Here is a 27556-nt window from a genome sequence, read left to right as displayed (position 1 = left end):
TGGAGTCCCGGGTGGAGCTTATTGGCTGGGCACCACTCATCCAACGCCTACACACTGGGAGCCAGGAGCTACATATAAAAGCCTGGCTTCCCCCATTGGAGAGCATTGAGATTGGAGTAGTTTGTGAGAAGTCTCGGTGATCTGCACTCTACACAAGGACCACCGCCGGTGAGTAGCTGGGAGCGGCCATTAGTGGGGGGCAGCCCCGTTCATCAGTGTTGGATGTTGGCCATTAGAGGCTGTCGTCAGTTGGCTGGAGGCTTGGAGGGACCATTGGAGACTTGTTGCTGTCCAGTGGTGGTGCTGGATCCTCGGCATGCCTGGGCTGGCTGGGGCTTGTAGTGCGCTTGTAATAATGGTGTCGGGGAGATTGCAGGTGGTGTGTGATGAATGTGGAGCGTCTGCAGGGTGCCGGGGTCCGGGCTGCTCTCACATCATTACTCCTTAATGCTGATGGCGTTCCTGGCAGGCGGCCAACGCTTCTCCCTTAAATCTTTGCAGGAAGGACATTATGGTCGTGCTGAAGATCTCCTCTCTTCTCGCTGTCCTGGGGTTGCTGGTGTGCCAGATGTACAGCTCGCAGGCGGCTCCCGTCAGGTAAGCTGGATGTCAGTGAGGCTGGCACTGTGCGGACCCCGCGCGGACCCCGCACACCATTCACCACCTGCCTTTCTTCCCATGAAGACCTGGCTTGGACTCATTACCGGACCGGGTGACAGTCAGTGACTACGAGGCGCGGAGGCTACTCAATGCACTGGTCAAAGAATTTGTGCAGATGACGGCAGAAGAGATGGAGCAGACGAATGATGGGAGCAGGTAAGAGCGGAGGAGTCCCGAAATATCCGACCGTGACCCGCAGCACAGAGCGGGCTCTATATGTAGGGATCAGTGCACAGCAGAGAGCGGGCTCTATATGTAGGGATCAGTGCACAGCAGAGAGCGGGCTCTATATATAGGGATCAGTGCACAGCACAGAGCGGGCTCTATATGTAGGGATCAGTGCACAGCACAGACTGACGGCTCTGTATATAGGGATCAGTGCACAGCACAGAGCGGGCTCTATATGTAGGGATCAGTGCACAGCACAGAGCGGGCTCTATATGTAGGGATCAGTGCACAGCACAGAGCAGGCTCTATATGTAGGGATCAGTGCACAGCACAGACTGACGGCTCTGTATGTAGGGATCAGTGCACAGCACAGAACAGGCTCTATATGTAGGGATCAGTGCACAGCACAGAGCAGGCTCTATATGTAGGGATCAGTGCACAGCACAGAGCAGGCTCTATATGTAGGGATCAGTGCATAGCACAGACTGACGGCTCTGTATGTAGGGATCAGTGCACAGCACAGAGCGGGCTCTATATGTAGGGATCAGTGCACAGCACAGAGCAGGCTCTATATGTAGGGATCAGTGCACAGCACAGAGCGGGCTCTATATGTAGGGATCAGTGCACAGCACAGAGCGGGCTCTATATGTAGGGATCAGTGCACAGCACAGAGCAGGCTCTATATGTAGGGATCAGTGCACAGCACAGAGCAGGCTCTATATGTAGGGATCAGTGCACAGCACAGAGCAGGCTCTATATGTAGGGATCAGTGCACAGCACAGAGCAGGCTCTATATGTAGGGATCAATGCACAGCACAGACTGACGGCTCTATATGTAGGGATCAGTGCACAGCACAGAGCAGGCTCTATATGTAGGGATCAGTGCACAGCACAGAGCGGGCTCTATATGTAGGGATTAGTGCACAGCACAGAGCAGGCTCTATATGTAGGGATCAGTGCACAGCACAGACTGACGGCTCTGTATATAGGGATCAGTGCATAGCACAGAGCAGGCTCTATATGTAGGGATCAGTGCACAGCACAGAGCAGGCTCTATATGTAGGGATCAGTGCACAGCACAGAGCAGGCTCTATATGTAGGGATCAGTGCACAGCACAGACTGACGGCTCTGTATGTAGGGATCAGTGCACAGCACAGAGCAGGCTCTATATGTAGGGATCAGTGCATAGCACAGAGCAGGCTCTATATGTAGGGATCAGTGCACAGTACAGAGCAGGCTCTATATGTAGGGATCAGTGCACAGCACAGACTGACGGCTCTGTATGTAGGGATCAGTGCACAGCACAGACTGACGGCTCTGTATGCAGGGATCAGTGCACAGCACAGACTGACGGCTCTGTATATAGGGATCAGTGCACAGCACAGACTGACGGCTCTATATGTAGGGATCAGTGCACAGCACAGAGCAGGCTCTATATGTAGGGATCAGTGCACAGCACAGACTGACGGCTCTGTATGCAGGGATCAGTGCACAGCACAGACTGACGGCTCTGTATATAGGGATCAGTGCACAGCACAGACTGACGGCTCTATATGTAGGGATCAGTGCACAGCACAGAGCAGGCTCTATATGTAGGGATCAGTGCACAGCACAGACTGACGGCTCTGTATGTAGGGATCAGTGCACAGCACAGAGCAGGCTCTATATGTAGGGATCAGTGCACAGCACAGAGCAGGCTCTATATGTAGGGATCAGTGCATAGCACAGACTGACGGCTCTGTATGTAGGGATCAGTGCACAGCACAGAGCGGGCTCTATATGTAGGGATCAGTGCACAGCACAGAGCAGGCTCTATATGTAGGGATCAGTGCACAGCACAGAGCAGGCTCTATATGTAGGGATCAGTGCACAGCACAGAGCGGGCTCTATATGTAGGGATCAGTGCACAGCACAGAGCAGGCTCTATATGTAGGGATCAGTGCACAGCACAGAGCAGACTCTATATGTAGGGATCAGTGCACAGCACAGAGCAGGCTCTATATGTAGGGATCAGTGCACAGCACAGAGCAGGCTCTATATGTAGGGATCAATGCACAGCACAGACTGACGGCTCTATATGTAGGGATCAGTGCACAGCACAGAGCAGGCTCTATATGTAGGGATCAGTGCACAGCACAGAGCGGGCTCTATATGTAGGGATTAGTGCACAGCACAGAGCAGGCTCTATATGTAGGGATCAGTGCACAGCACAGACTGACGGCTCTGTATATAGGGATCAGTGCACAGCACAGAGCAGGCTCTATATGTAGGGATCAGTGCACAGCACAGAGCAGGCTCTATATGTAGGGATCAGTGCACAGCACAGAGCAGGCTCTATATGTAGGGATCAGTGCACAGCACAGACTGACGGCTCTGTATGTAGGGATCAGTGCACAGCACAGAGCAGGCTCTATATGTAGGGATCAGTGCATAGCACAGAGCAGGCTCTATATGTAGGGATCAGTGCACAGTACAGAGCAGGCTCTATATGTAGGGATCAGTGCACAGCACAGACTGACGGCTCTGTATGTAGGGATCAGTGCACAGCACAGACTGACGGCTCTGTATATAGGGATCAGTGCACAGCACAGACTGACGGCTCTGTATGTAGGGATCAGTGCACAGCACAGACTGACGGCTCTATATGTAGGGATCAGTGCACAGCACAGAGCAGACTGCCAGCTCTATATATAGGGATCAGTGCACAGTACAGAGCAGACTGCAGCCTCTATGTGTAGGGATCACTGCACAGCACAGACTGCAGCCTCTATGTGTAGGGATCACTGCACAGCACAGACTGCAGCCTCTATATGTAGGGATCACTGCACAGCACAGAGCAGACTGCAGCCTCTATATGTAGGGATCAGTGCACAGAGCAGATTGCCAGCTCTATATATAGGGATCACTGCACAGCACAGACTGCAGCCTCTATATGTAGGGATCACTGCACAGCACAGAGCACACTGCAGCCTCTATATGTAGGGATCACTGCACAGCACAGAGCAGACTGCAGCCTCTATATATAGGGATCAGTGCACAGCACAGAGCAAACTGCTGGCTCTATATATAGGGATCACTGCACAGCACAGAGCAGACTGCAGCCTCTATGTGTAGGGATCACTGCACAGCACAGAGCAGACTGCAGCCTCTATATATAGGGATCAGTGCACAGTACAGAGCAGACTGCAGCCTCTATATATAGGGATCAGTGCACAGCACAGAGCAGACTGCAGCCACTATATGTAGGGATCACTGTACAGCACAGAGCAGACTGCAGCCGCTATGTGTAGGGAGTATGTTTGTACCTTATATTAAGTTTTATAAAGCACAGATCACATCTTCATGTTATGCTGGATCCCACACATAGGGGGCAGCACTGATCATGATCCACAGTGATGGCTGCACAGCACTGGGTGTGTGGCTGCGCAGCTCTGGGTGTGTGGCTGCGCAGCACTGGGTGTGTGGCTGCGCAGCTCTGGGTGTGTGGCTGCGCAGCTCTGGGTGTGTGGCTGCGCAGCTCTGGGTGTGTGGCTGCGCAGCACTGGGTGTGTGGCTGCGCAGCTCTGGGTCTGTGGCTGCGCAGCTCTGGGTCTGTGGCTGCGCAGCTCTGGGTCTGTGGCTGCGCAGCACTGGGTGTGTGGCTGCGCAGCTCTGGGTCTGTGGCTGCGCAGCACTGGGTGTGTGGCTGCGCAGCTCTGGGTGTGTGGCTGCGCAGCTCTGGGTGTGTGGCTGCGCAGCTCTGGGTGTGTGGCTGCGCAGCACTGGGTGTGGCTGCACAGCACTGGGTCTGTGGCTGCGCAGCACTGGGTCTGTGGCTGCGCAGCACTGGGTCTGTGGCTGCGCAGCACTGGGTCTGTGGCTGCGCAGCTCTGGGTCTGTGCAGCACTGGGTCTGTGGCTGCGCAGCACTGAGTCTGTGGCTGCGTAGCACTGGGTCTGTGGCTGCGCAGCTCTGGGTCTGTGCAGCACTGGGTCTGTGGCTGCGCAGCTCTGGGTCTGTGGCTGCGCAGCTCTGGGTCTGTGGCTGCGCAGCTCTGGGTCTGTGGCTGCGCAGCTCTGGGTCGGTGGCTGCGCAGCTCTGGGTCTGTGCAGCACTGGGTCTGTGGCTGCGCATCTCTGGGTCTGTGGCTGCGCAGCTCTGGGTCTGTGGCTGCGCAGCTCTGGGTCTGTGGCTGCGCAGCTCTGGGTCTGTGGCTGCGCAGCTCTGGGTCAGTGGCTGCGCAGCTCTGGGTCGGTGGCTGCGCAGCTCTGGGTCGGTGGCTGCGCAGCTCTGGGTCTGTGCAGCACTGGGTCTGTGGCTGCGCAGCACTGGGTCTGTGGCTGCGCAGCTCTGGGTCTGTGGCTGCGCAGCTCTGGGTCTGTGGCTGCGCAGCTCTGGGTCTGTGGCTGCGCAGCTCTGGGTCAGTGGCTGCACAGCTCTGGGTCTGTGGCTGCGCAGCTCTGGGTCGGTGGCTGCGCAGCTCTGGGTCGGTGGCTGCGCAGCTCTGGGTCTGTGCAGCTCTGGGTCTGTGGCTGCGCAGCTCTGGGTCAGTGGCTGCGCAGCTCTGGGTCTGTGGCTGCGCAGCTCTGGGTCGGTGGCTGCGCAGCTCTGGGTCGGTGGCTGCGCAGCTCTGGGTCGGTGGCTGCGCAGCTCTGGGTCGGTGGCTGCGCAGCTCTGGGTCGGTGGCTGCGCAGCTCTGGGTCTGTGGCTGCGCAGCTCTGGGTCGGTGGCTGCGCAGCTCTGGGTCGGTGGCTGCGCAGCACTGGGTCTGTGGCTGGTGCATATATCTGACCTGTTGATCTGCGCTCACCTGTGTTCTGACAACTGTTATTATTCACCCTCATCATCCTCAGAAAGCGTTAACTCTTTCAGTGCCGCAGACGTCCGCAGAGTGTCTGCCCCTATGTATGTTTCCATTAGTCATAAAGAGAAGGAATGACCCCCTTGGAGAGCCCATGGGGTGTGAGCGCGAGGTACGGTGTTATGGAGAGGTGCGGGGTGGGGGTCTCTGGCACAGTCCTGCATGCGCCCCATATGAAGGCATGTAGTGTAATGACAGCTGCTTTGTCTGCAGGGAGAGGAGTAATATTATAACTGGTGACATCATCCCCCGAGCAGCGATCAATAGCAGCGCATGGACTGCATCGCAATACCACCGCCACTACAGCATGACCCGAGCATGGCTGCACCCCTCACTGCAGGGAGGCTCCACTCACACTCAGCATGCCTCACCCCACACTGCAGAGAGGCTCCACTCACACTCAGCATGCCTCACCCCACACTGCAGAGAGGCTCCACTCACACTCAGCATGCCTGCACCCCACACTGCAGAGAGGCTCCACTCACACTCAGCATGCCTCACCCCACACTGCAGAGAGGCTCCACTCACACTCAGCATGCCTCACCCCACACTGCAGAGAGGCTCCACTCACACTCAGCATGCCTCACCCCACACTGCAGAGAGGCTCCACTCACACTCAGCATGCCTGCACCCCACACTGCAGAGAGGCTCCACTCACACTCAGCATGCCTCACCCCACACTGCAGAGAGGCTCCACTCACACTCAGCATGCCTCACCCCACACTGCAGAGAGGCTCCACTCACACTCAGCATGCCTCACCCCACACTGCAGAGAGGCTCCACTCACACTCAGCATGCCTCACCCCACACTGCAGAGAGGCTCCACTCACACTCAGCATGCCTCACCCCACACTGCAGAGAGGCTCCACTCACACTCAGCATGCCTCACCCCACACTGCAGAGAGGCTCCACTCACACTCAGCATGCCTCACCCCACACTGCAGAGAGGCTCCACTCACACTCAGCATGCCTCACCCCACACTGCAGGGAGGCTCCACTCACACTCAGCATGCCTGCACCCCTCACTGCAGAGAGGCTCCACTCACACTCAGCATGCCTCACCCCACACTGCAGGGAGGCTCCACTCACACTCAGCATGCCTCACCCCACACTGCAGAGAGGCTCCACTCACACTCAGCATGCCTCACCCCACACTGCAGAGAGGCTCCACTCACACTCAGCATACCTGCACCCCACACTGCAGAGAGGCTCCACTCACACTCAGCATGCCTCACCCCACACTGCAGAGAGGCTCCACTCACACTCAGCATGCCTCACCCCACACTGCAGAGAGGCTCCACTCACACTCAGCATGCTTGCACCCCTCACTGCAGAGAGGCTCCACTCACACTCAGCATGCCTGCACCCCACACTGCAGAGAGGCTCCACTCACACTCAGCATGCCTGCACCCCACACTGCAGAGAGGCACCACTCACACTCAGCATGCTTGCACCCCACACTGCAGAGAGGCTCCACTCACACTCAGCATGCCTGCACCCCAAACTGCAGCGGAGACTGCACCTGGAGTCACCCACTCACACTCAGCATGCTTGCACCCCACACTGCAGAGAGGCTCCACTCACACTCAGCATGCATGCACCCCAGACTGCAGAGAGGCTCCACTCACACTCAGCATGCCTCACCCCACACTGCAGAGAGGCTCCACTCACACTCAGCATGCCTCACCCCACACTGCAGAGAGGCTCCACTCACACTCAGCATGCCTCACCCCACACTGCAGAGAGGCTCCACTCACACTCAGCATACCTGCACCCCTCACTGCAGAGAGGCTCCACTCACACTCAGCATGCTTGCACCCCTCACTGCAGAGAGGCTCCACTCACACTCAGCATGCCTGCACCCCACACTGCAGAGAGGCTCCACTCACACTCAGCATGCCTGCACCCCACACTGCAGAGAGGCTCCACTCACACTCAGCATGCTTGCACCCCACACTGCAGAGAGGCTCCACTCACACTCAGCATGCCTGCACCCCAAACTGCAGCGGAGACTGCACCTGGAGTCACCCACTCACACTCAGCATGCTTGCACCCCACACTGCAGAGAGGCTCCACTCACACTCAGCATGCCTCACCCCACACTGCAGAGAGGCTCCACTCACACTCAGCATGCCTCACCCCACACTGCAGAGAGGCTCCACTCACACTCAGCATGCCTCACCCCTCACTGCAGGGAGGCTCCACTCACACTCAGCATGCCTCACCCCACACTGCAGAGAGGCTCCACTCACACTCAGCATGCCTCACCCCACACTGCAGAGAGGCTCCACTCACACTCAGCATGCCTCACCCCACACTGCAGAGAGGCTCCACTCACACTCAGCATGCCTCACCCCACACTGCAGAGAGGCTCCACTCACACTCAGCATGCCTCACCCCACACTGCAGAGAGGCTCCACTCACACTCAGCATGCCTCACCCCTCACTGCAGGGAGGCTCCACTCACACTCAGCATGCCTCACCCCACACTGCAGAGAGGCTCCACTCACACTCAGCATGCCTCACCCCACACTGCAGAGAGGCTCCACTCACACTCAGCATGCCTGCACCCCACACTGCAGAGAGGCTCCACTCACACTCAGCATGCCTCACCCCACACTGCAGAGAGGCTCCACTCACACTCAGCATGCCTCACCCCACACTGCAGAGAGGCTCCACTCACACTCAGCATGCCTCACCCCACACTGCAGAGAGGCTCCACTCACACTCAGCATGCCTCACCCCACACTGCAGAGAGGCTCCACTCACACTCAGCATGCCTCACCCCACACTGCAGAGAGGCTCCACTCACACTCAGCATGCCTCACCCCACACTGCAGAGAGGCTCCACTCACACTCAGCATGCCTCACCCCACACTGCAGAGAGGCTCCACTCACACTCAGCATGCCTCACCCCACACTGCAGGGAGGCTCCACTCACACTCAGCATGCCTGCACCCCTCACTGCAGAGAGGCTCCACTCACACTCAGCATGCCTCACCCCACACTGCAGGGAGGCTCCACTCACACTCAGCATGCCTCACCCCACACTGCAGAGAGGCTCCACTCACACTCAGCATGCCTCACCCCACACTGCAGAGAGGCTCCACTCACACTCAGCATACCTGCACCCCACACTGCAGAGAGGCTCCACTCACACTCAGCATGCCTCACCCCACACTGCAGAGAGGCTCCACTCACACTCAGCATGCCTCACCCCACACTGCAGAGAGGCTCCACTCACACTCAGCATGCTTGCACCCCTCACTGCAGAGAGGCTCCACTCACACTCAGCATGCCTGCACCCCACACTGCAGAGAGGCTCCACTCACACTCAGCATGCCTGCACCCCACACTGCAGAGAGGCTCCACTCACACTCAGCATGCTTGCACCCCACACTGCAGAGAGGCTCCACTCACACTCAGCATGCCTGCACCCCAAACTGCAGCGGAGACTGCACCTGGAGTCACCCACTCACACTCAGCATGCTTGCACCCCACACTGCAGAGAGGCTCCACTCACACTCAGCATGCATGCACCCCAGACTGCAGAGAGGCTCCACTCACACTCAGCATGCCTCACCCCACACTGCAGAGAGGCTCCACTCACACTCAGCATGCCTCACCCCACACTGCAGAGAGGCTCCACTCACACTCAGCATGCCTCACCCCACACTGCAGAGAGGCTCCACTCACACTCAGCATACCTGCACCCCTCACTGCAGAGAGGCTCCACTCACACTCAGCATGCTTGCACCCCTCACTGCAGAGAGGCTCCACTCACACTCAGCATGCCTGCACCCCACACTGCAGAGAGGCTCCACTCACACTCAGCATGCCTGCACCCCACACTGCAGAGAGGCTCCACTCACACTCAGCATGCTTGCACCCCACACTGCAGAGAGGCTCCACTCACACTCAGCATGCCTGCACCCCAAACTGCAGCGGAGACTGCACCTGGAGTCACCCACTCACACTCAGCATGCTTGCACCCCACACTGCAGAGAGGCTCCACTCACACTCAGCATGCATGCACCCCAGACTGCAGAGAGGCTCCACTCACACTCAGCATGCCTCACCCCACACTGCAGAGAGGCTCCACTCACACTCAGCATGCCTGCACCCCACACTGCAGAGAGGCTCCACTCACACTCAGCATCTGCACCCCACACTGCAGAGAGGCTCCACTCACACTCAGCATGCATGCACCCCACACTGCAGAGAGGCTCCACTCACACTCAGCATGCCTGCACCCCACACTGCAGAGAGGCTCCACTCACACTCAGCATCTGCACCCCACACTGCAGAGAGGCTCCACTCACACTCAGCATGCATGCACCCCACACTGCAGAGAGGCTCCACTCACACTCAGCATGCCTGCACCCCACACTGCAGAGAGGCTCCACTCACACTCAGCATGCCTGCACCCCACACTGCAGCGGAGACTGCACCTGGAGTCACCCACTCACACTCAGCATGCTTGCACCCCACACTGCAGGGAGGCTCCACTCACACTCAGCATGCCTGCACCCCACACTGCAGAGAGGCTCCACTCACACTCAGCATGCCTGCACCCCACACTGCAGCGGAGACTGCACCTGGAGTCACCCACTCACACTCAGCATGCTTGCACCCCACACTGCAGGGAGGCTCCACTCACACTCAGCATGCCTGCACCCCACACTGCAGAGGCTCCACTCACACTCAGCATGCATGCACCCCACACTGCAGAGAGGCTCCACTCACACTCAGCATGCCTGCACCCCACACTGCAGAGAGGCTCCACTCACACTCAGCATGCCTGCACCCCACACTGCAGCGGAGACTGCACCTGGAGTCACCCACTCACACTCAGCATGCTTGCACCCCACACTGCAGAGAGGCTCCACTCACACTCAGCATGCCTCACCCCACACTGCAGAGAGGCTCCGCTCACACTCAGCATGCCTGCACCCCACACTGCAGAGAGGCTCCACTCACACTCAGCATGCCTGCACCCCACACTGCAGCGGAGACTGCACCTGGAGTCACCCACTCACACTCAGCATGCTTGCACCCCACACTGCAGGGAGGCTCCACTCACACTCAGCATGCCTGCACCCCACACTGCAGGGAGGCTCCACTCACACTCAGCATGCCTGCACCCCACACTGCAGAGAGGCTCCACTCACACTCAGCATGCCTGCACCCCACACTGCAGAGAGGCTCCACTCACACTCAGCATGCTTGCACCCCTCACTGCAGGGAGGCTCCACTCACACTCAGCATGCCTGCACCCCACACTGCAGAGAGGCTCTACTCACACTCAGCATGCCTGCACCCCACACTGCAGGGAGGCTCCACTCACACTCAGCATGCCTGCACCCCACACTGCAGAGAGGCTCCACTCACACTCAGCATGCCTGCACCCCACACTGCAGAGAGGCTCCACTCACACTCAGCATGCTTGCACCCCTCACTGCAGAGAGGCTCCACTCACACTCAGCATGCCTGCACCCCTCACTGCAGGGAGGCTCCACTCACACTCAGCATGCTTGCACCCCTCACTGCAGGGAGGCTCCACTCACACTCAGCATGCCTGCACCCCTCACTGCAGAGAGGCTCCACTCACACTCAGCATGCTTGCACCCCTCACTGCAGGGAGGCTCCACTCACACTCAGCATGCCTGCACCCCACACTGCAGAGAGGCTCCACTCACACTCAGCATGCTTGCACCCCTCACTGCAGGGAGGCTCCACTCACACTCAGCATGCCTGCACCCCACACTGCAGGGAGGCTCCACTCACACTCAGCATGCCTGCACCCCACACTGCAGAGAGGCTCCACTCACACTCAGCATGCCTGCACCCCACACTGCAGGGCACTGTGCCCCGTCTGCCACTCACACTCCGCATGGTGCAGCAGGCAGGTGTGGTTAGCAGCATGACATGTGAATGTGCAGAGTTGCATGAGAGTGCATGTGTCTTTCTTTTGGCTGCTTTTTGGCATGTCTCTTTTTTCTGTTTCCCCCCCTGCAGCCTGGATAGACCCATGTCCAAACGTTGCTCGGGTCTGAGTACTTGCACGCTGTGGAAACTCTCTCAGGATTTGCACAAATTAAACTCTTATGGTCGCACCGATGTCGGGGCCGGCACGCCTGGCAAGAAGAGAAGCGCCCTGGCCGCCATGGACAATGAACATTACGCAAACTATGGCGAGCAGTTTGATATTAATAACTAGAAGGCACGGCTGCTGCATGTGGAGATATCAGGGCCCCGCCGGAGCGCACAACCTCTCATATAGATAGGTGTAGGAGCCCCCGACCCCAGAACATGAGCTGCACCCCCCGATCTGCACAATCCACAGCTCAGCGTTTTGTCCCTTTTCATTGCTGCTTATGTACAAATAAAATCCTCTCATCCGCCTGCTCCGCACTCAATTAATAAACCTATTTTTCTACAAGGAGAAGTTTTGTGGTTCAATAGTTTCCTTATAATATATATAAAGGGGGGGCACTCATAGCTCAGAGAGGGTGGGGGGCAACATCAGACCGTGGTGAGGAGAGCGCAGGTAACAAGGGTGGGGGGCAACATCAGACCGCGGTGAGGAGAGCGCAGGTAACAAGGGTGGGGGGCAACATCAGACCGCGGTGAGGAGAGCGCAGGTAACACAAGGGTAGGGGGCAACATCAGACCGCGGTGAGGAGAGCGCAGGTAACACAAGGGTGGGGGGCAACATCAGACCGCGGTGAGGAGAGAGCAGGTAACAAGGGTGGGGGGCAACATCAGACCGCGGTGAGGAGAGCGCAGGTAACAAGGGTGGGGGGCAACATCAGACCGCGGTGAGGAGAGCGCAGGTAACACAAGGGTAGGGGGCAACATCAGACCGCGGTGAGGAGAGCGCAGGTAACACAAGGGTGGGGGGCAACATCAGACCGCGGTGAGGAGAGAGCAGGTAACAAGGGTGGGGGGCAACATCAGACCACGGTGAGGAGAGCGCAGGTAACACAAGGGTGGGGGGCAACATCAGACCACGGTGAGTAGAGCGCAGGTAACACAAGGGTGGGGGGCAACAACAGACCGCGGTGAGGAGAGCGCAGGTAACAAGGGTGGGGGGCAACATCAGACCGCGGTGAGGAGAGCGCAGGAAACACAAGGGTGGGGGGCAACATCAGACCGCGGTGAGGAGAGAGCAGGTAACACAAGGGTAGGGGGCAACATCAGACCGCGGTGAGGAGAGCGCAGGAAACACAAGGGTGGGGGGCAACATCAGACCCCGGTGAGGAGAGAGCAGGTAACACAAGGGTAGGGGGCAACATCAGACCGCGGTGAGGAGAGCGCAGGTAACACAAGGGTGGGGGGCAACATCAGACCGCGGTGAGGAGAGAGCAGGTAACAAGGGTGGGGGGCAACATCAGACCGCGGTGAGGAAAGCGCACGTAACACGGGTAGGGGGCAACATCAGACCGCGGTGAGGAGAGCGCAGGTAACACAAGGGTGGGGGGCAACATCAGACCGCGGTGAGGAGAGAGCAGGTAACAAGGGTGGGGGGCAACATCAGACCGCGGTGAGGAAAGCGCACGTAACACGGGTAGGGGGCAACATCAGACCGCAGTGAGGAGAGCGCAGGTAACAAACTAATCCATCAAGGTAAGAGATGATTTCATTCTTGATACATTGTAGCCTGTGATTGGAATACTCGTGTGTTGATACAATGTTGCCTGTGATTGGATTACTCGTGTGTTGATACAATGTTGCCTGTGATTAGAATACTCGTGTGTTGATACATTGTTGCCTGTGATAGGAATACTCGTGTGTTGATACATTGTTGCCTGTGATTGGAATACTCGTGCGTTGATACAATGTTGCCTGTGATTGGAATACTCGTGTGTTGATACATTGTAGCCTGTGATTGGAGTACTCGTGTGTTGATACATTGTAGCCTGTGATTGGAATACTCGTGTGTTGATACATTGTTGCCTGTGATTGGAATACTCGTGTGTTGATACATTGTTGCCTGTGATTGGAACACTCGTGTGTTGATACATTGTTGCCTGTGATTGGAATACTCGTGTGTTGGTACATTGTTGCCTGTGATTGGAATACTCGTGTGTTGGTACATTGTTGCCTGTGATTGGAATACTCGTGTGTTGATATATTGTTGCCTGTGATTGGATTACTCATACATTGATACAATGTTGCCTGTGATTAGAATACTCGTGCGTTGATACATTGTAACCTGTGATTGGAATACTCGTGTGTTGATACAATGTTGCCTGTGATTGGAATACTCGTGTGTTGATACAATGTTGCCTGTGATTGGATTACTCGTGTGTTGATACAATGTTGCCTGTGATTGGAATACTCGTCTGTTGATACATTGTTGCCTGTGATTGGAATACTCGTGTGTTGATACAATGCTGCCTGTGATTGGAATACTCGTGTGTTGATACATTGTTGCCTGTGATTAGAATACTCGTGTGTTGATACAATGTTGCCTGTGATTGGAATATTCGTGTGTTGATACAATGTTGCCTGTGATTGGAATACTCGTGTGTTGATACAATGTTGCCTGTGATTGGAATATTCGTGTGTTGATACAATGTTTCCTGTGATTGGAATACTCGTGTGTTGTTACATTGTAGCTTGTGATTAGAATACTCGTGTGTTGATACAATGTTGCCTGTGATTGGAATACTCGTGTGTTGATACAATGTTGCCTGTGATTGGAATACTCGTGTGTTGATACATTGTTGCCTGTGATTGGAATACTCGTGTGTTGATACAATGTTGCCTGTGATTGGAAAACTCGTGTGTTGATACAATGTTGCCTGTGATTGGTATACTCGTGTGTTGATTCATTGTTGCCTGTGATTGGAATACTCGTGTGTTGATACATTGTTGCCTGTGATTGGAATACTCGTGTGTTGATACAATGTTGCCTGTGATTGGAATACTCGTGTGTTGATTCATTGTTGCCTGTGATTGGAATACTCGTGTATTGATACATTGTAGCCTGTGATTAGAATACTCGTGTGTTGATACAATGTTGCCTGTGATTGGTATACTCGTGTCTTGATACATTGTAGCCTGTGATTAGAATACTCGTGTATTGATACATTGTAGCCTGTGATTAGAATACTCGTGTGTTGATACAATGTTGCCTGTGATTGGAATATTGTTGATACAATGTTGCCTGTGATTGGAATATTCGTGTGTTGATACAATGTTGCCTGTGATTGGAATACTCGTGTGTTGATACAATGTTGCCTGTGATTGGAATATTCGTGTGTTGATACAATGTTGCCTGTGATTGGAATACTCGTGTGTTGATACAATGTTGCCTGTGATTGGAATATTCGTGTGTTGATACAATGTTGCCTGTGATTGGAATATTCGTGTGTTGATACAATGTTGCCTGTGATTGGAATACTCGTGTATTGATACATTGTTGCCTGTGATTGGAATATTCGTATGTTGATACAATGTTGCCTGTGATTGGAATACTCGTGTGTTGATACATTGTAGCCTGTGATTGGAATACTCGTGTGTTGATACATTATTGCCTGTGATTGGAATACTCGTGTGTTGATACAATGTTGCCTGTGATTGGAATTCTCGTGCGTTGATACATTGTAGCCTGTGATTGGAATACTCGTGCGTTGATACATTGTTGCCTGTGATTGGAATACTCGTGCGTTGATACAATGTTGCCTGTGATTGGAATACTCGTGTGTTGATACATTGTTGCCTGTGATTGGAATATTCGTGTGTTGATACAATGTTGCCTGTGATTGGAATACTCGTGTGTTGATACATTGTTGCCTGTGATTGGAATACTCGCGTGTTGATACATTGTAGCCTGTGATTGGAATACTCGTGTGTTGATACATTATTGCCTGTGATTGGTATACTCGTGTGTTGATACAATGTTGCCTGTGATTGGAATACTCGTGTGTTGATACATTGTTGCCTGTGATTGGAATACTCGTATGTTGATACATTATTGCCTGTGATTGGAATACTCGTGTGTTGATACATTGTTGCCTGTGATTGGAATACTCGTGCGTTGATACATTGTTGCTGTGATTGGAATACTCATGCGTTGATACAATGTTGCCTGTGATTAGAATACTCGTGTGTTGATACAATGTTGCCTGTGATTGGAATACTCGTGTGTTGATACATTGTTGCCTGTGATTGGTATACTCGTGTGTTGATACATTGTAGCCTGTGATTGGAATACTCGTGTGTTGATACAATGTTGCCTGTGATTGGAATACTCGTGTGTTGATATATTGTTGCCTGTGATTGGAATACTCGTGTGTTGATACATTGTTGCCTGTGATTGGTATACTCGTGTGTTGATACATTGTTGCCTGTGATTGGAACACTCGTGTGTTGATACATTGTAGCCTGTGATTGGAATACTCGTGTGTTGATACAATGGTGCCTGTGATTGGAATACTCGTGTGTTGATACAATGGTGCCTGTGATTGGAATACTCGTGTGTTGATACATTGTTGCCTGTGATTGGAATACTCGTGTGTTGATACAATGTTGCCTGTGATTGGAATACTCGTGTGTTGATACATTGTTGCCTGTGATTGGAATACTCGTGTGTTGATACATTGTAGCCTGTGATTGGAATACTCGTGTGTTGATACATTATTGCCTGTGATTGGAATACTCGTGTGTTGATACATTGTTGCCTGTGATTGGAATACTCGTGCGTTGATACATTGTTGCCTGTGATTGGAATACTCGTGTGTTGATACATTGTAGCCTGTGATTGTATCAACACACGAGTATTCCAATCAGAGGCAACAATGTATCAACAAACGAGTATTCCAATCACAGGCAACATTGTATCAACACACGAATATTCCAATCACAGGCAACATTGTATCAACACACGAGTATTCCAATGTTGCCTGTGAGTGGAATATCGTTGATACATTGTTGCCTGTGATAGGAATAATCGTGTGTTGATACAATGTTGCCTGTGATTGGAATATTCGTGTGTTGATACATTATTGCCTGTGATTGGTATACTCGTGTGTTGATACATTGTTGCCTGTGATTGGAATACTCGTGCGTTGATACATTGTAGTCTGTGATTGGAATACTCGTGCGTTGATACATTGTTGCCTGTGATTGGAATACTCGTGTGTTGATATATTGTAGTCTGTGATTGGAATACTCGTGTGTTGATACATTGTTGCCTGTGATAGGAATACTCGTGTGTTGATATATTGTTGCCTGTGATTGGAATACTCATGTGTTGATATATTGTTGCCTGTGATTGGAATACTCGTGTGTTGATACAATGTTGCCTGTGACTGGAATACTCGTGTGTTGATACAATGTTGCCTGTGATTGGAATACTCGTGTGTTGATACAATGTTGCCTGTGATTGGAATACTCGTGTGTTGATACAATGCTGCCTGTGATTGTAATACTCGTGTGTTGATACATTGTAGCCTGTGATTGGAATACTCGTGCGTTGATACATTGTAGCCTGTGATTGGAATACTCGTGCGTTGATACATTGTAGTCTGTGATTGGAATACTCGTGTGTTGATACATTGTTGCCTGTGATTGGAATACTCATGTGTTGATATATTGTTGCCTGTGATTGGAATACTCATGTGTTGATATATTGTTGCCTGTGATTGGAATACTCGTGTGTTGATTCATTGTAGCCTGTGATTGGTATACTTGTGTGTTCATACATTGTTGCCTGTGATTGGAATACTCGTGCGTTGATACATTGTAGCCTGTCATTAGTATACTTGTGTGTTGATACAATGTTGCCTGTGATTGGAATACTCGTGTGTTGATACAATGTTGCCTGTGATTGGTATACTTGTGTGTTCATACATTGTTGCCTGTGATTGGTATACTTGTGTGTTCATACATTGTTGCCTGTGATTGGTATACTAGTGTGTTGATACATTGTTGCCTGTGATTGGAATACTCGTGTGTTGATATATTGTTGCCTGTGATTGGTATACTTGTGTGTTCATACATTGTTGCCTGTGATTGGTATACTCGTGTGTTGATACATTGTAGCCTGTGATTGGTATACTCGTGTGTTGATACAATGTTGCCTGTGATTGGAATACTCGTGTGTTGATACATTGTAGCCTGTGATTGGTATACTCGTGTGTTGATACATTGTTGCCTGTGATTGGAATATTCGTGTGTTGATACAATGTTGCCTGTGATTGGTATACTCGTGTGTTGATACAATGTTGCCTGTGATTGGAATACTCGTGTGTTGATATATTGTTGCCTGTGATTGGAATACTCGTGCGTTGATATATTGTTGCCTGTGATTGGTATACTTGTGTGTTCATACATTGTTGCCTGTGATTGGTATACTCGTGTGTTGATACATTGTAGCCTGTGATTGGAATACTCATGTGTTGATACAATGTTGCCTGTGATTGGTATACTCGTGTGTTGATACAATGTTGCCTGTGATTGGAATACTCGTGTGTTGATACAATGTTGCCTGTGATTGGAATACTCGTGTGTTGATACAATGTTGCCTGTGATTGGAATACTCGTGTATTGATACAATGTTGCCTGTGATTGGAATACTCGTGTGTTGATATATTGTTGCCTGTGATTGGAATACTCGTGTGTTGATACAATGTTGCCTGTGATTGGTATACTCGTGTGTTGATACATTGTTGCCTGTGATTGGAATACTCGTGTGTTGATATATTGTTGCCTGTGATTGGAATACTCGTGTGTTGATACAATGTTGCCTGTGATTGGTATACTCGTGTGTTGATACAATGTTGCCTGTGATTGGAATACTCGTGTGTTGATATATTGTTGCCTGTGATTGGAATACTCGTGTGTTGATACAATGTTGCCTGTGATTGGAATACTCGTGCGTTGATACAATGTTGCCTGTGATTGGTATACTCGTGTGTTGATATATTGTTGCCTGTGATTGGAATACTCGTGTGTTGATACAATGTTGCCTGTGATTGGAATACTCGTGTGTTGATACATTGTTACCTGTGATTGGAATACTCGTGTGTTGATACAATGTTGCCTGTGATTGGTATACTCGTGTGTTGATACAATGTTGCCTGTGATTGGAATACTCGTGTGTTGATATATTGTTGCCTGTGATTGGAATACTCGTGTGTTGATACAATGTTGCCTGTGATTGGAATACTCGTGTGTTGATACAATGTTGCCTGTGATTGGAATACTTGTGTGTTGATACAATGTTGCCTGTGATTGGAATACTCGTGTGTTGATACAATGTTGCCTGTGATTGGAATACTCGTGTGTTGATACAATGTTGCCTGTGATTGGAATACTCGTGTGTTGATACAATGTTGCCTGTGATTGGTATACTCGTGTGTTGATACAATGTTGCCTGTGATTGGTATACTCGTGTGTTGATACAATGTTGCCTGTGATTGGAATACTCGTGTGTTGATACATTGTTGCCTGTGATTGGTATACTCGTGTGTTGATACATTGTTGCCTGTGATTGGTATACTCGTGTGTTGATACATTGTTGCCTGTGATTGGAATACTCGTGTGTTGATACAATGTTGCCTAATTGGTATACTCGTGTGTTGATACAATGTTGCCTGTGATTGGTATACTCGTGTGTTGGTACAATGTTGCCTGTGATTGGAATACTCGTGCGTTGATACATTGTTGCCTGTGATTGGTATACTCGTGTGTTGATACATTGTTGCCTGTGATTGGTATACTCGTGCGTTGATACATTGTTGCCTGTGATTGGTATACTCGTGTGTTGATACATTGTTGCCTGTGATTGGAATACTCGTGTGTTGATACAATGTTGCCTGTGATTGGTATACTCGTGTGTTGGTACAATGTTGCCTGTGATTGGTATACTCGTGTGTTGATACATTGTTGCCTGTGATTGGTATACTCGTGTGTTGATACATTGTAGCCTGTCATTAGTATACTCGTGTGTTGATACAATGTTGCCTGTGATTGGAATACTCGTGTGTTGATACATTGTTGCCTGTGATTGGTATACTCGTGTGTTGATACATTGTAGCCTGTCATTAGTATACTCGTGTGTTGATACATTGTTGCCTGTGATTGGTATACTCGTGTGTTGATACATTGTTGCCTGTGATTGGTATACTCGTGTGTTGATACATTGTAGCCTGTCATTAGTATACTCGTGTGTTGATGCAATGTAACAGTGATTGGAATATTCGTGTGTTGATACAATGTTGCCTGTGATTGGAATACTCGTGTGTTGATACAATGTTGCCTGTGATTGGAATATTCGTGTGTTGATACAATGTTGCCTGTGATTGGAATATTCGTGTGTTGATACAATGTTGCCTGTGATTGGAATACTCGTGTATTGATACATTGTTGCCTGTGATTGGAATACTCGTGTGTTGATACAATGTTGCCTGTGATTGGAATACTCGTGCGTTGATACAATGTTGCCTGTGATTGGTATACTCGTGTGTTGATATATTGTTGCCTGTGATTGGAATACTCGTGTGTTGATACAATGTTGCCTGTGATTGGAATACTCGTGTGTTGATACATTGTTACCTGTGATTGGAATACTCGTGTGTTGATACAATGTTGCCTGTGATTGGTATACTCGTGTGTTGATACAATGTTGCCTGTGATTGGAATACTCGTGTGTTGATATATTGTTGCCTGTGATTGGAATACTCGTGTGTTGATACAATGTTGCCTGTGATTGGAATACTCGTGTGTTGATACAATGTTGCCTGTGATTGGAATACTCGTGTGTTGATACAATGTTGCCTGTGATTGGAATACTCGTGCGTTGATACAATGTTGCCTGTGATTGGTATACTCGTGTGTTGATACATTGTTGCCTGTGATTGGTATACTCGTGTGTTGATACAATGTTGCCTGTGATTGGAATACTCGTGCGTTGATACAATGTTGCCTGTGATTGGTATACTCGTGTGTTGATATATTGTTGCCTGTGATTGGAATACTCGTGTGTTGATACAATGTTGCCTGTGATTGGAATATTCGTGTGTTGATACAATGTTGCCTGTGATTGGAATATTCGTGTGTTGATACAATGTTGCCTGTGATTGGAATACTCGTGTATTGATACATTGTTGCCTGTGATTGGAATATTCGTATGTTGATACAATGTTGCCTGTGATTGGTATACTCGTGTGTTGATACATTGTTGCCTGTGATTGGAATACTCGTGTGTTGATACATTGTAGCCTGTGATTGGAATACTCGTGTGTTGATACATTGTTGCCTGTGATTGGAATACTCGTGTGTTGATACAATGTTGCCTGTGATTGGAATTCTCGTGCGTTGATACATTGTAGCCTGTGATTGGAATACTCGTGCGTTGATACATTGTTGCCTGTGATTGGAATACTCGTGCGTTGATACAATGTTGCCTGTGATTGGAATACTCGTGTGTTGATACATTGTTGCCTGTGATTGGAATATTCGTGCGTTGATACAATGTTGCCTGTGATTGGAATACTCGTGTGTTGATACATTGTTGCCTGTGATTGGAATACTCGCGTGTTGATACATTGTAGCCTGTGATTGGAATACTCGTGTGTTGATACATTATTGCCTGTGATTGGTATACTCGTGTGTTGATACAATGTTGCCTGTGATTGGAATACTCGTGTGTTGATACATTGTTGCCTGTGATTGGAATACTCGTATGTTGATACATTATTGCCTGTGATTGGAATACTCGTGTGTTGATACATTGTTGCCTGTGATTGGAATACTCGTGCGTTGATACATTGTTGCTGTGATTGGAATACTCATGCGTTGATACAATGTTGCCTGTGATTAGAATACTCGTGTGTTGATACAATGTTGCCTGTGATTGGAATACTCGTGTGTTGATACATTGTTGCCTGTCATTGGTATACTCGTGTGTTGATACATTGTAGCCTGTGATTGGAATACTCGTGTGTTGATACAATGTTGCCTGTGATTGGAATACTCGTGTGTTGATACATTGTAGCCTGTGATTGTATCAACACACGAGTATTCCAATCAGAGGCAACAATGTATCAACAAACGAGTATTCCAATCACAGGCAACATTGTATCAACACACGAATATTCCAATCACAGGCAACATTGTATCAACACACGAGTATTCCAATGTTGCCTGTGAGTGGAATATCGTTGATACATTGTTGCCTGTGATAGGAATAATCGTGTGTTGATACAATGTTGCCTGTGATTGGAATATTCGTGTGTTGATACATTATTGCCTGTGATTGGTATACTCGTGTGTTGATACATTGTTGCCTGTGATTGGAATACTCGTGCGTTGATACATTGTAGTCTGTGATTGGAATACTCGTGCGTTGATACATTGTTGCCTGTGATTGGAATACTCGTGTGTTGATATATTGTAGTCTGTGATTGGAATACTCGTGTGTTGATACATTGTTGCCTGTGATTGGAATACTCGTGTGTTGATACATTGTTGCCTGTGATTGGAATACTCATGTGTTGATACATTGTTGCCTGTGATTGGAATACTCATGTGTTGATATATTGTTGCCTGTGATTGGAATACTCGTGTGTTGATACAATGTTGCCTGTGACTGGAATACTCGTGCGTTGATACATTGTAGCCTGTGATTGGAATACTCGTGCGTTGATACATTGTAGCCTGTGATTGGAATACTCGTGCGTTGATACATTGTAGTCTGTGATTGGAATACTCGTGCGTTGATACATTGTAGTCTGTGATTGGAATACTCGTGTGTTGATACATTGTTGCCTGTGATTGGAATACTCATGTGTTGATATATCGTTGCCTGTGATTGGAATACTCATGTGTTGATATATTGTTGCCTGTGATTGGAATACTTGTGTGTTGATTCATTGTAGCCTGTGATTGGTATACTTGTGTGTTCATACATTGTTGCCTGTGATTGGAATACTCGTGCGTTGATACATTGTAGCCTGTCATTAGTATACTTGTGTGTTGATACAATGTTGCCTGTGATTGGAATACTCGTGTGTTGATACAATGTTGCCTGTGATTGGTATACTTGTGTGTTCATACATTGTTGCCTGTGATTGGTATACTTGTGTGTTCATACATTGTTGCCTGTGATTGGTATACTAGTGTGTTGATACATTGTTGCCTGTGATTGGAATACTCGTGTGTTGATATATTGTTGCCTGTGATTGGTATACTCGTGTGTTGATACATTGTAGCCTGTGATTGGTATACTCGTGTGTTGATACAATGTTGCCTGTGATTGGAATACTCGTGTGTTGATACATTGTAGCCTGTGATTGGTATACTCGTGTGTTGATACATTGTTGCCTGTGATTGGAATATTCGTGTGTTGATACAATGTTGCCTGTGATTGGTATACTCGTGTGTTGATACAATGTTGCCTGTGATTGGAATACTCATGTGTTGATATATTGTTGCCTGTGATTGGAATACTCGTGCGTTGATATATTGTTGCCTGTGATTGGTATACTTGTGTGTTGATACAATGTTGCCTGTGATTGGTATACTCGTGTGTTGATACAATGTTGCCTGTGATTGGAATACTCATGTGTTGATACAATGTTGCCTGTGATTGGTATACTCGTGTGTTGATACATTGTAGCCTGTGATTGGTATACTCGTGTTTTGATACATTGTAGCCTGTGATTGGTATACTCGTGTGTTGATACAATGTTGCCTGTGATTGGAATACTCATGTGTTGATACAATGTTGCCTGTGATTGGTATACTCGTGTGTTGATACATTGTAGCCTGTGATTGGTATACTCGTGTGTTGATGCAATGTTGCCTGTGATTGGTATACTCGTGTGTTGATACATTGTTGCCTGTGATTGGAATACTCGTGTGTTGATATATTGTTGCCTGTGATTGGAATACTCGTGTGTTGATACAATGTTGCCTGTGATTGGTATACTCGTGTGTTGATACAATGTTGCCTGTGATTGGAATACTCGTGTGTTGATATATTGTTGCCTGTGATTGGAATACTCGTGTGTTGATACAATGTTGCCTGTGATTGGAATACTCGTGTGTTGATATATTGTTGCCTGTGATTGGAATACTCGTGTGTTGATACAATGTTGCCTGTGATTGGAATACTCGTGTGTTGATACAATGTTGCCTGTGATTGGAATACTCGTGCGTTGATACAATGTTGCCTGTGATTGCTATACTCGTGTGTTGATATATTGTTGCCTGTGATTGGAATACTCGTGTGTTGATACAATGTTGCCTGTGATTGGAATACTCGTGTGTTGATACAATGTTGCCTGTGATTGGTATACTCGTGTGTTGATACAATGTTGCCTGTGATTGGAATACTCGTGTGTTGATATATTGTTGCCTGTGATTGGAATACTCGTGTGTTGATACAATGTTGCCTGTGATTGGAATACTCGTGCGTTGATACAATGTTGCCTGTGATTGGTATACTCGTGCGTTGATACATTGTTGCCTGTGATTGGTATACTCGTGCGTTGATACATTGTAGCCTGTGATTGGTATACTCGTGCGTTGATATATTGTTGCCTGTGATTGGAATACTCGTGTGTTGATACAATGTTGCCTGTGATTGGAATACTCGTGTGTTGATACAATGTTGCCTGTGATTGGAATACTCGTGTGTTGATACAATGTTGCCTGTGATTGGAATACTCGTGTGTTGATACAATGTTGCCTGTGATTGGAATACTCGTGTGTTGATACAATGTTGCCTGTGATTGGTATACTCGTGTGTTGATACAATGTTGCCTGTGATTGGTATACTCGTGTGTTGATACAATGTTGCCTGTGATTGGAATACTCGTGTGTTGATACATTGTTGCCTGTGATTGGTATACTCGTGTGTTGATACATTGTTGCCTGTGATTGGTATACTCGTGTGTTGATACATTGTTGCCTGTGATTGGAATACTCGTGTGTTGATACAATGTTGCCTAATTGGTATACTCGTGTGTTGATACAATGTTGCCTGTGATTGGTATACTCGTGTGTTGGTACAATGTTGCCTGTGATTGGAATACTCGTGCGTTGATACATTGTTGCCTGTGATTGGTATACTCGTGTGTTGATACATTGTTGCCTGTGATTGGAATACTCGTGCGTTGATACAATGTTGCCTGTGATTGGTATACTCGTGCGTTGATACATTGTTGCCTGTGATTGGTATACTCGTGTGTTGATACATTGTTGCCTGTGATTGGAATACTCGTGTGTTGATACATTGTTGCCTGTGATTGGTATACTCGTGTGTTGATACATTGTTGCCTGTGATTGGTATACTCGTGTGTTGATACATTGTTGCCTGTGATTGGAATACTCGTGTGTTGATACAATGTTGCCTAATTGGTATACTCGTGTGTTGATACAATGTTGCCTGTGATTGGTATACTCGTGTGTTGGTACAATGTTGCCTGTGATTGGAATACTCGTGCGTTGATACATTGTTGCCTGTGATTGGTATACTCGTGTGTTGATACATTGTTGCCTGTGATTGGAATACTCGTGCGTTGATACAATGTTGCCTGTGATTGGTATACTCGTGCGTTGATACATTGTTGCCTGTGATTGGTATACTCGTGTGTTGATACATTGTTGCCTGTGATTGGAATACTCGTGTGTTGATACAATGTTGCCTGTGATTGGTATACTCGTGTGTTGGTACAATGTTGCCTGTGATTGGTATACTCGTGTGTTGATACATTGTTGCCTGTGATTGGTATACTCGTGTGTTGATACATTGTAGCCTGTCATTAGTATACTCGTGTGTTGATACAATGTTGCCTGTGATTGGAATACTCGTGTGTTGATACATTGTTGCCTGTGATTGGTATACTCGTGTGTTGATACATTGTAGCCTGTCATTAGTATACTCGTGTGTTGATACATTGTTGCCTGTGATTGGTATACTCGTGTGTTGATACATTGTTGCCTGTGATTGGTATACTCGTGTGTTGATACATTGTAGCCTGTCATTAGTATACTCGTGTGTTGATACAATGTTGCCTGTGATTGGAATACTCGTGCGTTGATACAATGTTGCCTGTGATTGGTATACTCGTGCGTTGATACATTGTTGCCTGTGATTGGTATACTCGTGTGTTGATACATTGTTGCCTGTGATTGGAATACTCGTGTGTTGATACAATGTTGCCTGTGATTGGTATACTCGTGTGTTGGTACAATGTTGCCTGTGATTGGTATACTCGTGTGTTGATACATTGTTGCCTGTGATTGGTATACTCGTGTGTTGATACATTGTAGCCTGTCATTAGTATACTCGTGTGTTGATACAATGTTGCCTGTGATTGGAATACTCGTGTGTTGATACAATGTTGCCTGTGATTGGAATACTCGTGTGTTGATACATTGTTGCCTGTGATTGGTATACTCGTGTGTTGATACATTGTAGCCTGTCATTAGTATACTCGTGTGTTGATACATTGTTGCCTGTGATTGGTATACTCGTGTGTTGATACATTGTTGCCTGTGATTGGTATACTCGTGTGTTGATACATTGTAGCCTGTCATTAGTATACTCGTGTGTTGATACATTGTTGCCTGTGATTGGAATACTCGTGTGTTGATACATTGTTGCCTGTGATTGGTATACTCGCGTGTTGATACATTGTAGCCTGTCATTAGTATAGTCGTGTGTTGATACATTGTTGCCTGTGATTGGAATACTCGTGTGTTGATACATTGTTGCCTGTGATTGGTATACTCGTGTGTTGATACATTGTTGCCTGTGATTGGAATACTCGTGCGTTGATACATTGTTGCCTGTGATTGGAATACTCGTGCGTTGATACATTGTTGCCTGTGATTGGTATACTCGTGCGTTGATACATTGTTGCCTGTGATTGGTATACTCGTGTGTTGATGCAATGTAGCAGTGATACATTCCTCCGCTCTCTGCATGCAGTAGATCCTTCTGTAGATGATGTGTGCCGGCCTCTACAATCCTGCTTAGTGGCCATTCTCGGGAATTCACCGGCCGTCTTCCTCTTGTCCTCAGCAGATGAGACGTCTGAGGGTTTCCTAGGATTTGGCCTCTGATGTAACAGTTTAGACATTTCCTTATTAGGATCCGCCTGCGGGTGATGAGAATCCACTAGATTACTATGTGCCAAGAATAGATGTCACCGGCGATCATTATCTGCAGTAGGGAGTCTACGTCATGCAGCGGGCTAATGCACTACAAGTCTCAGGATGTCTCCTGATATTGTCTATATATATCACAGATATTAATTCTGTATGTCTTATTGACTCCAAAAGCAACGTGACGGCGCAGAAGAGAGCGTGCAACACGGCGACCTGCGTCACCCACCGCCTGGCGGACTTCCTCAGCCGGTCCGGGGGGATGGTGAAGAGCAACTTCGTGCCCACAAATGTCGGCTCCAAAGCATTCGGCAGGAGAAGACGAAGCCTCCATGTCTAGAGCCGGCCGTGACATCAGGAATACGGTAATTGTCTGAGCCGGTCACCGGCCCCCAGGACGGCATGGAGCACGGAGGGATCATATAACGAATGCGGGGATAATACGGAGCATAGAACAGAATCCTATTATTTCAAAGAAACTGACCTACACATCCAACAGGTGTGAACAGGCGCAGCTGAAAGCACAATATAACTGCAGGAACACGCACAGCTGCACTCTACATGCTAAGCATGAATAAGGGCACTCTGGTATTGCATCACTGCTATCTATAGGAATATTGCAAAAAAGACATACTTAGCTTATGTATTGCCCAATGCATGTGAGCCCGGTGACCACGACAAGGTAATCTCATATATATGTTTGCATTCAAATATTCCTATGGCAGTAATGCAATACTAGTGTTCCCTTATTCATTGTT

General features: G+C 49.1%; 1 protein-coding gene across 2 annotated transcripts; it reads left to right on the top strand.

Moving 5' to 3' along the window:
• Positions 1–27160, top strand: CALCB (calcitonin related polypeptide beta). Of its 2 annotated transcripts, none has more exons than XM_075325344.1 (4): positions 1–168; positions 502–597; positions 685–816; positions 11688–12107. In XM_075325344.1, the coding sequence occupies exons 2-4, from the start codon at positions 512–514 to the stop codon at positions 11887–11889; spliced, it is 420 nt and encodes a 139-aa protein (XP_075181459.1). In that variant the 5' UTR covers positions 1–168; positions 502–511; the 3' UTR covers positions 11890–12107. The 2 variants fall into 2 exon arrangements, with proteins under 2 accessions (XP_075181459.1, XP_075181460.1); XM_075325345.1 differs by lacking the exon at positions 11688–12107 and adding an exon at positions 26976–27160 and having other exon boundaries at positions 31–168.
• Positions 27161–27556: the final 396 nt, after the last annotated feature.

Source organism: Anomaloglossus baeobatrachus, chromosome 10 (assembly GCF_048569485.1).
Source record: "Anomaloglossus baeobatrachus isolate aAnoBae1 chromosome 10, aAnoBae1.hap1, whole genome shotgun sequence".
NCBI lineage: Eukaryota > Metazoa > Chordata > Amphibia > Anura > Aromobatidae > Anomaloglossus > Anomaloglossus baeobatrachus.
This window is presented reverse-complemented; position numbering and strand designations above follow the sequence as displayed.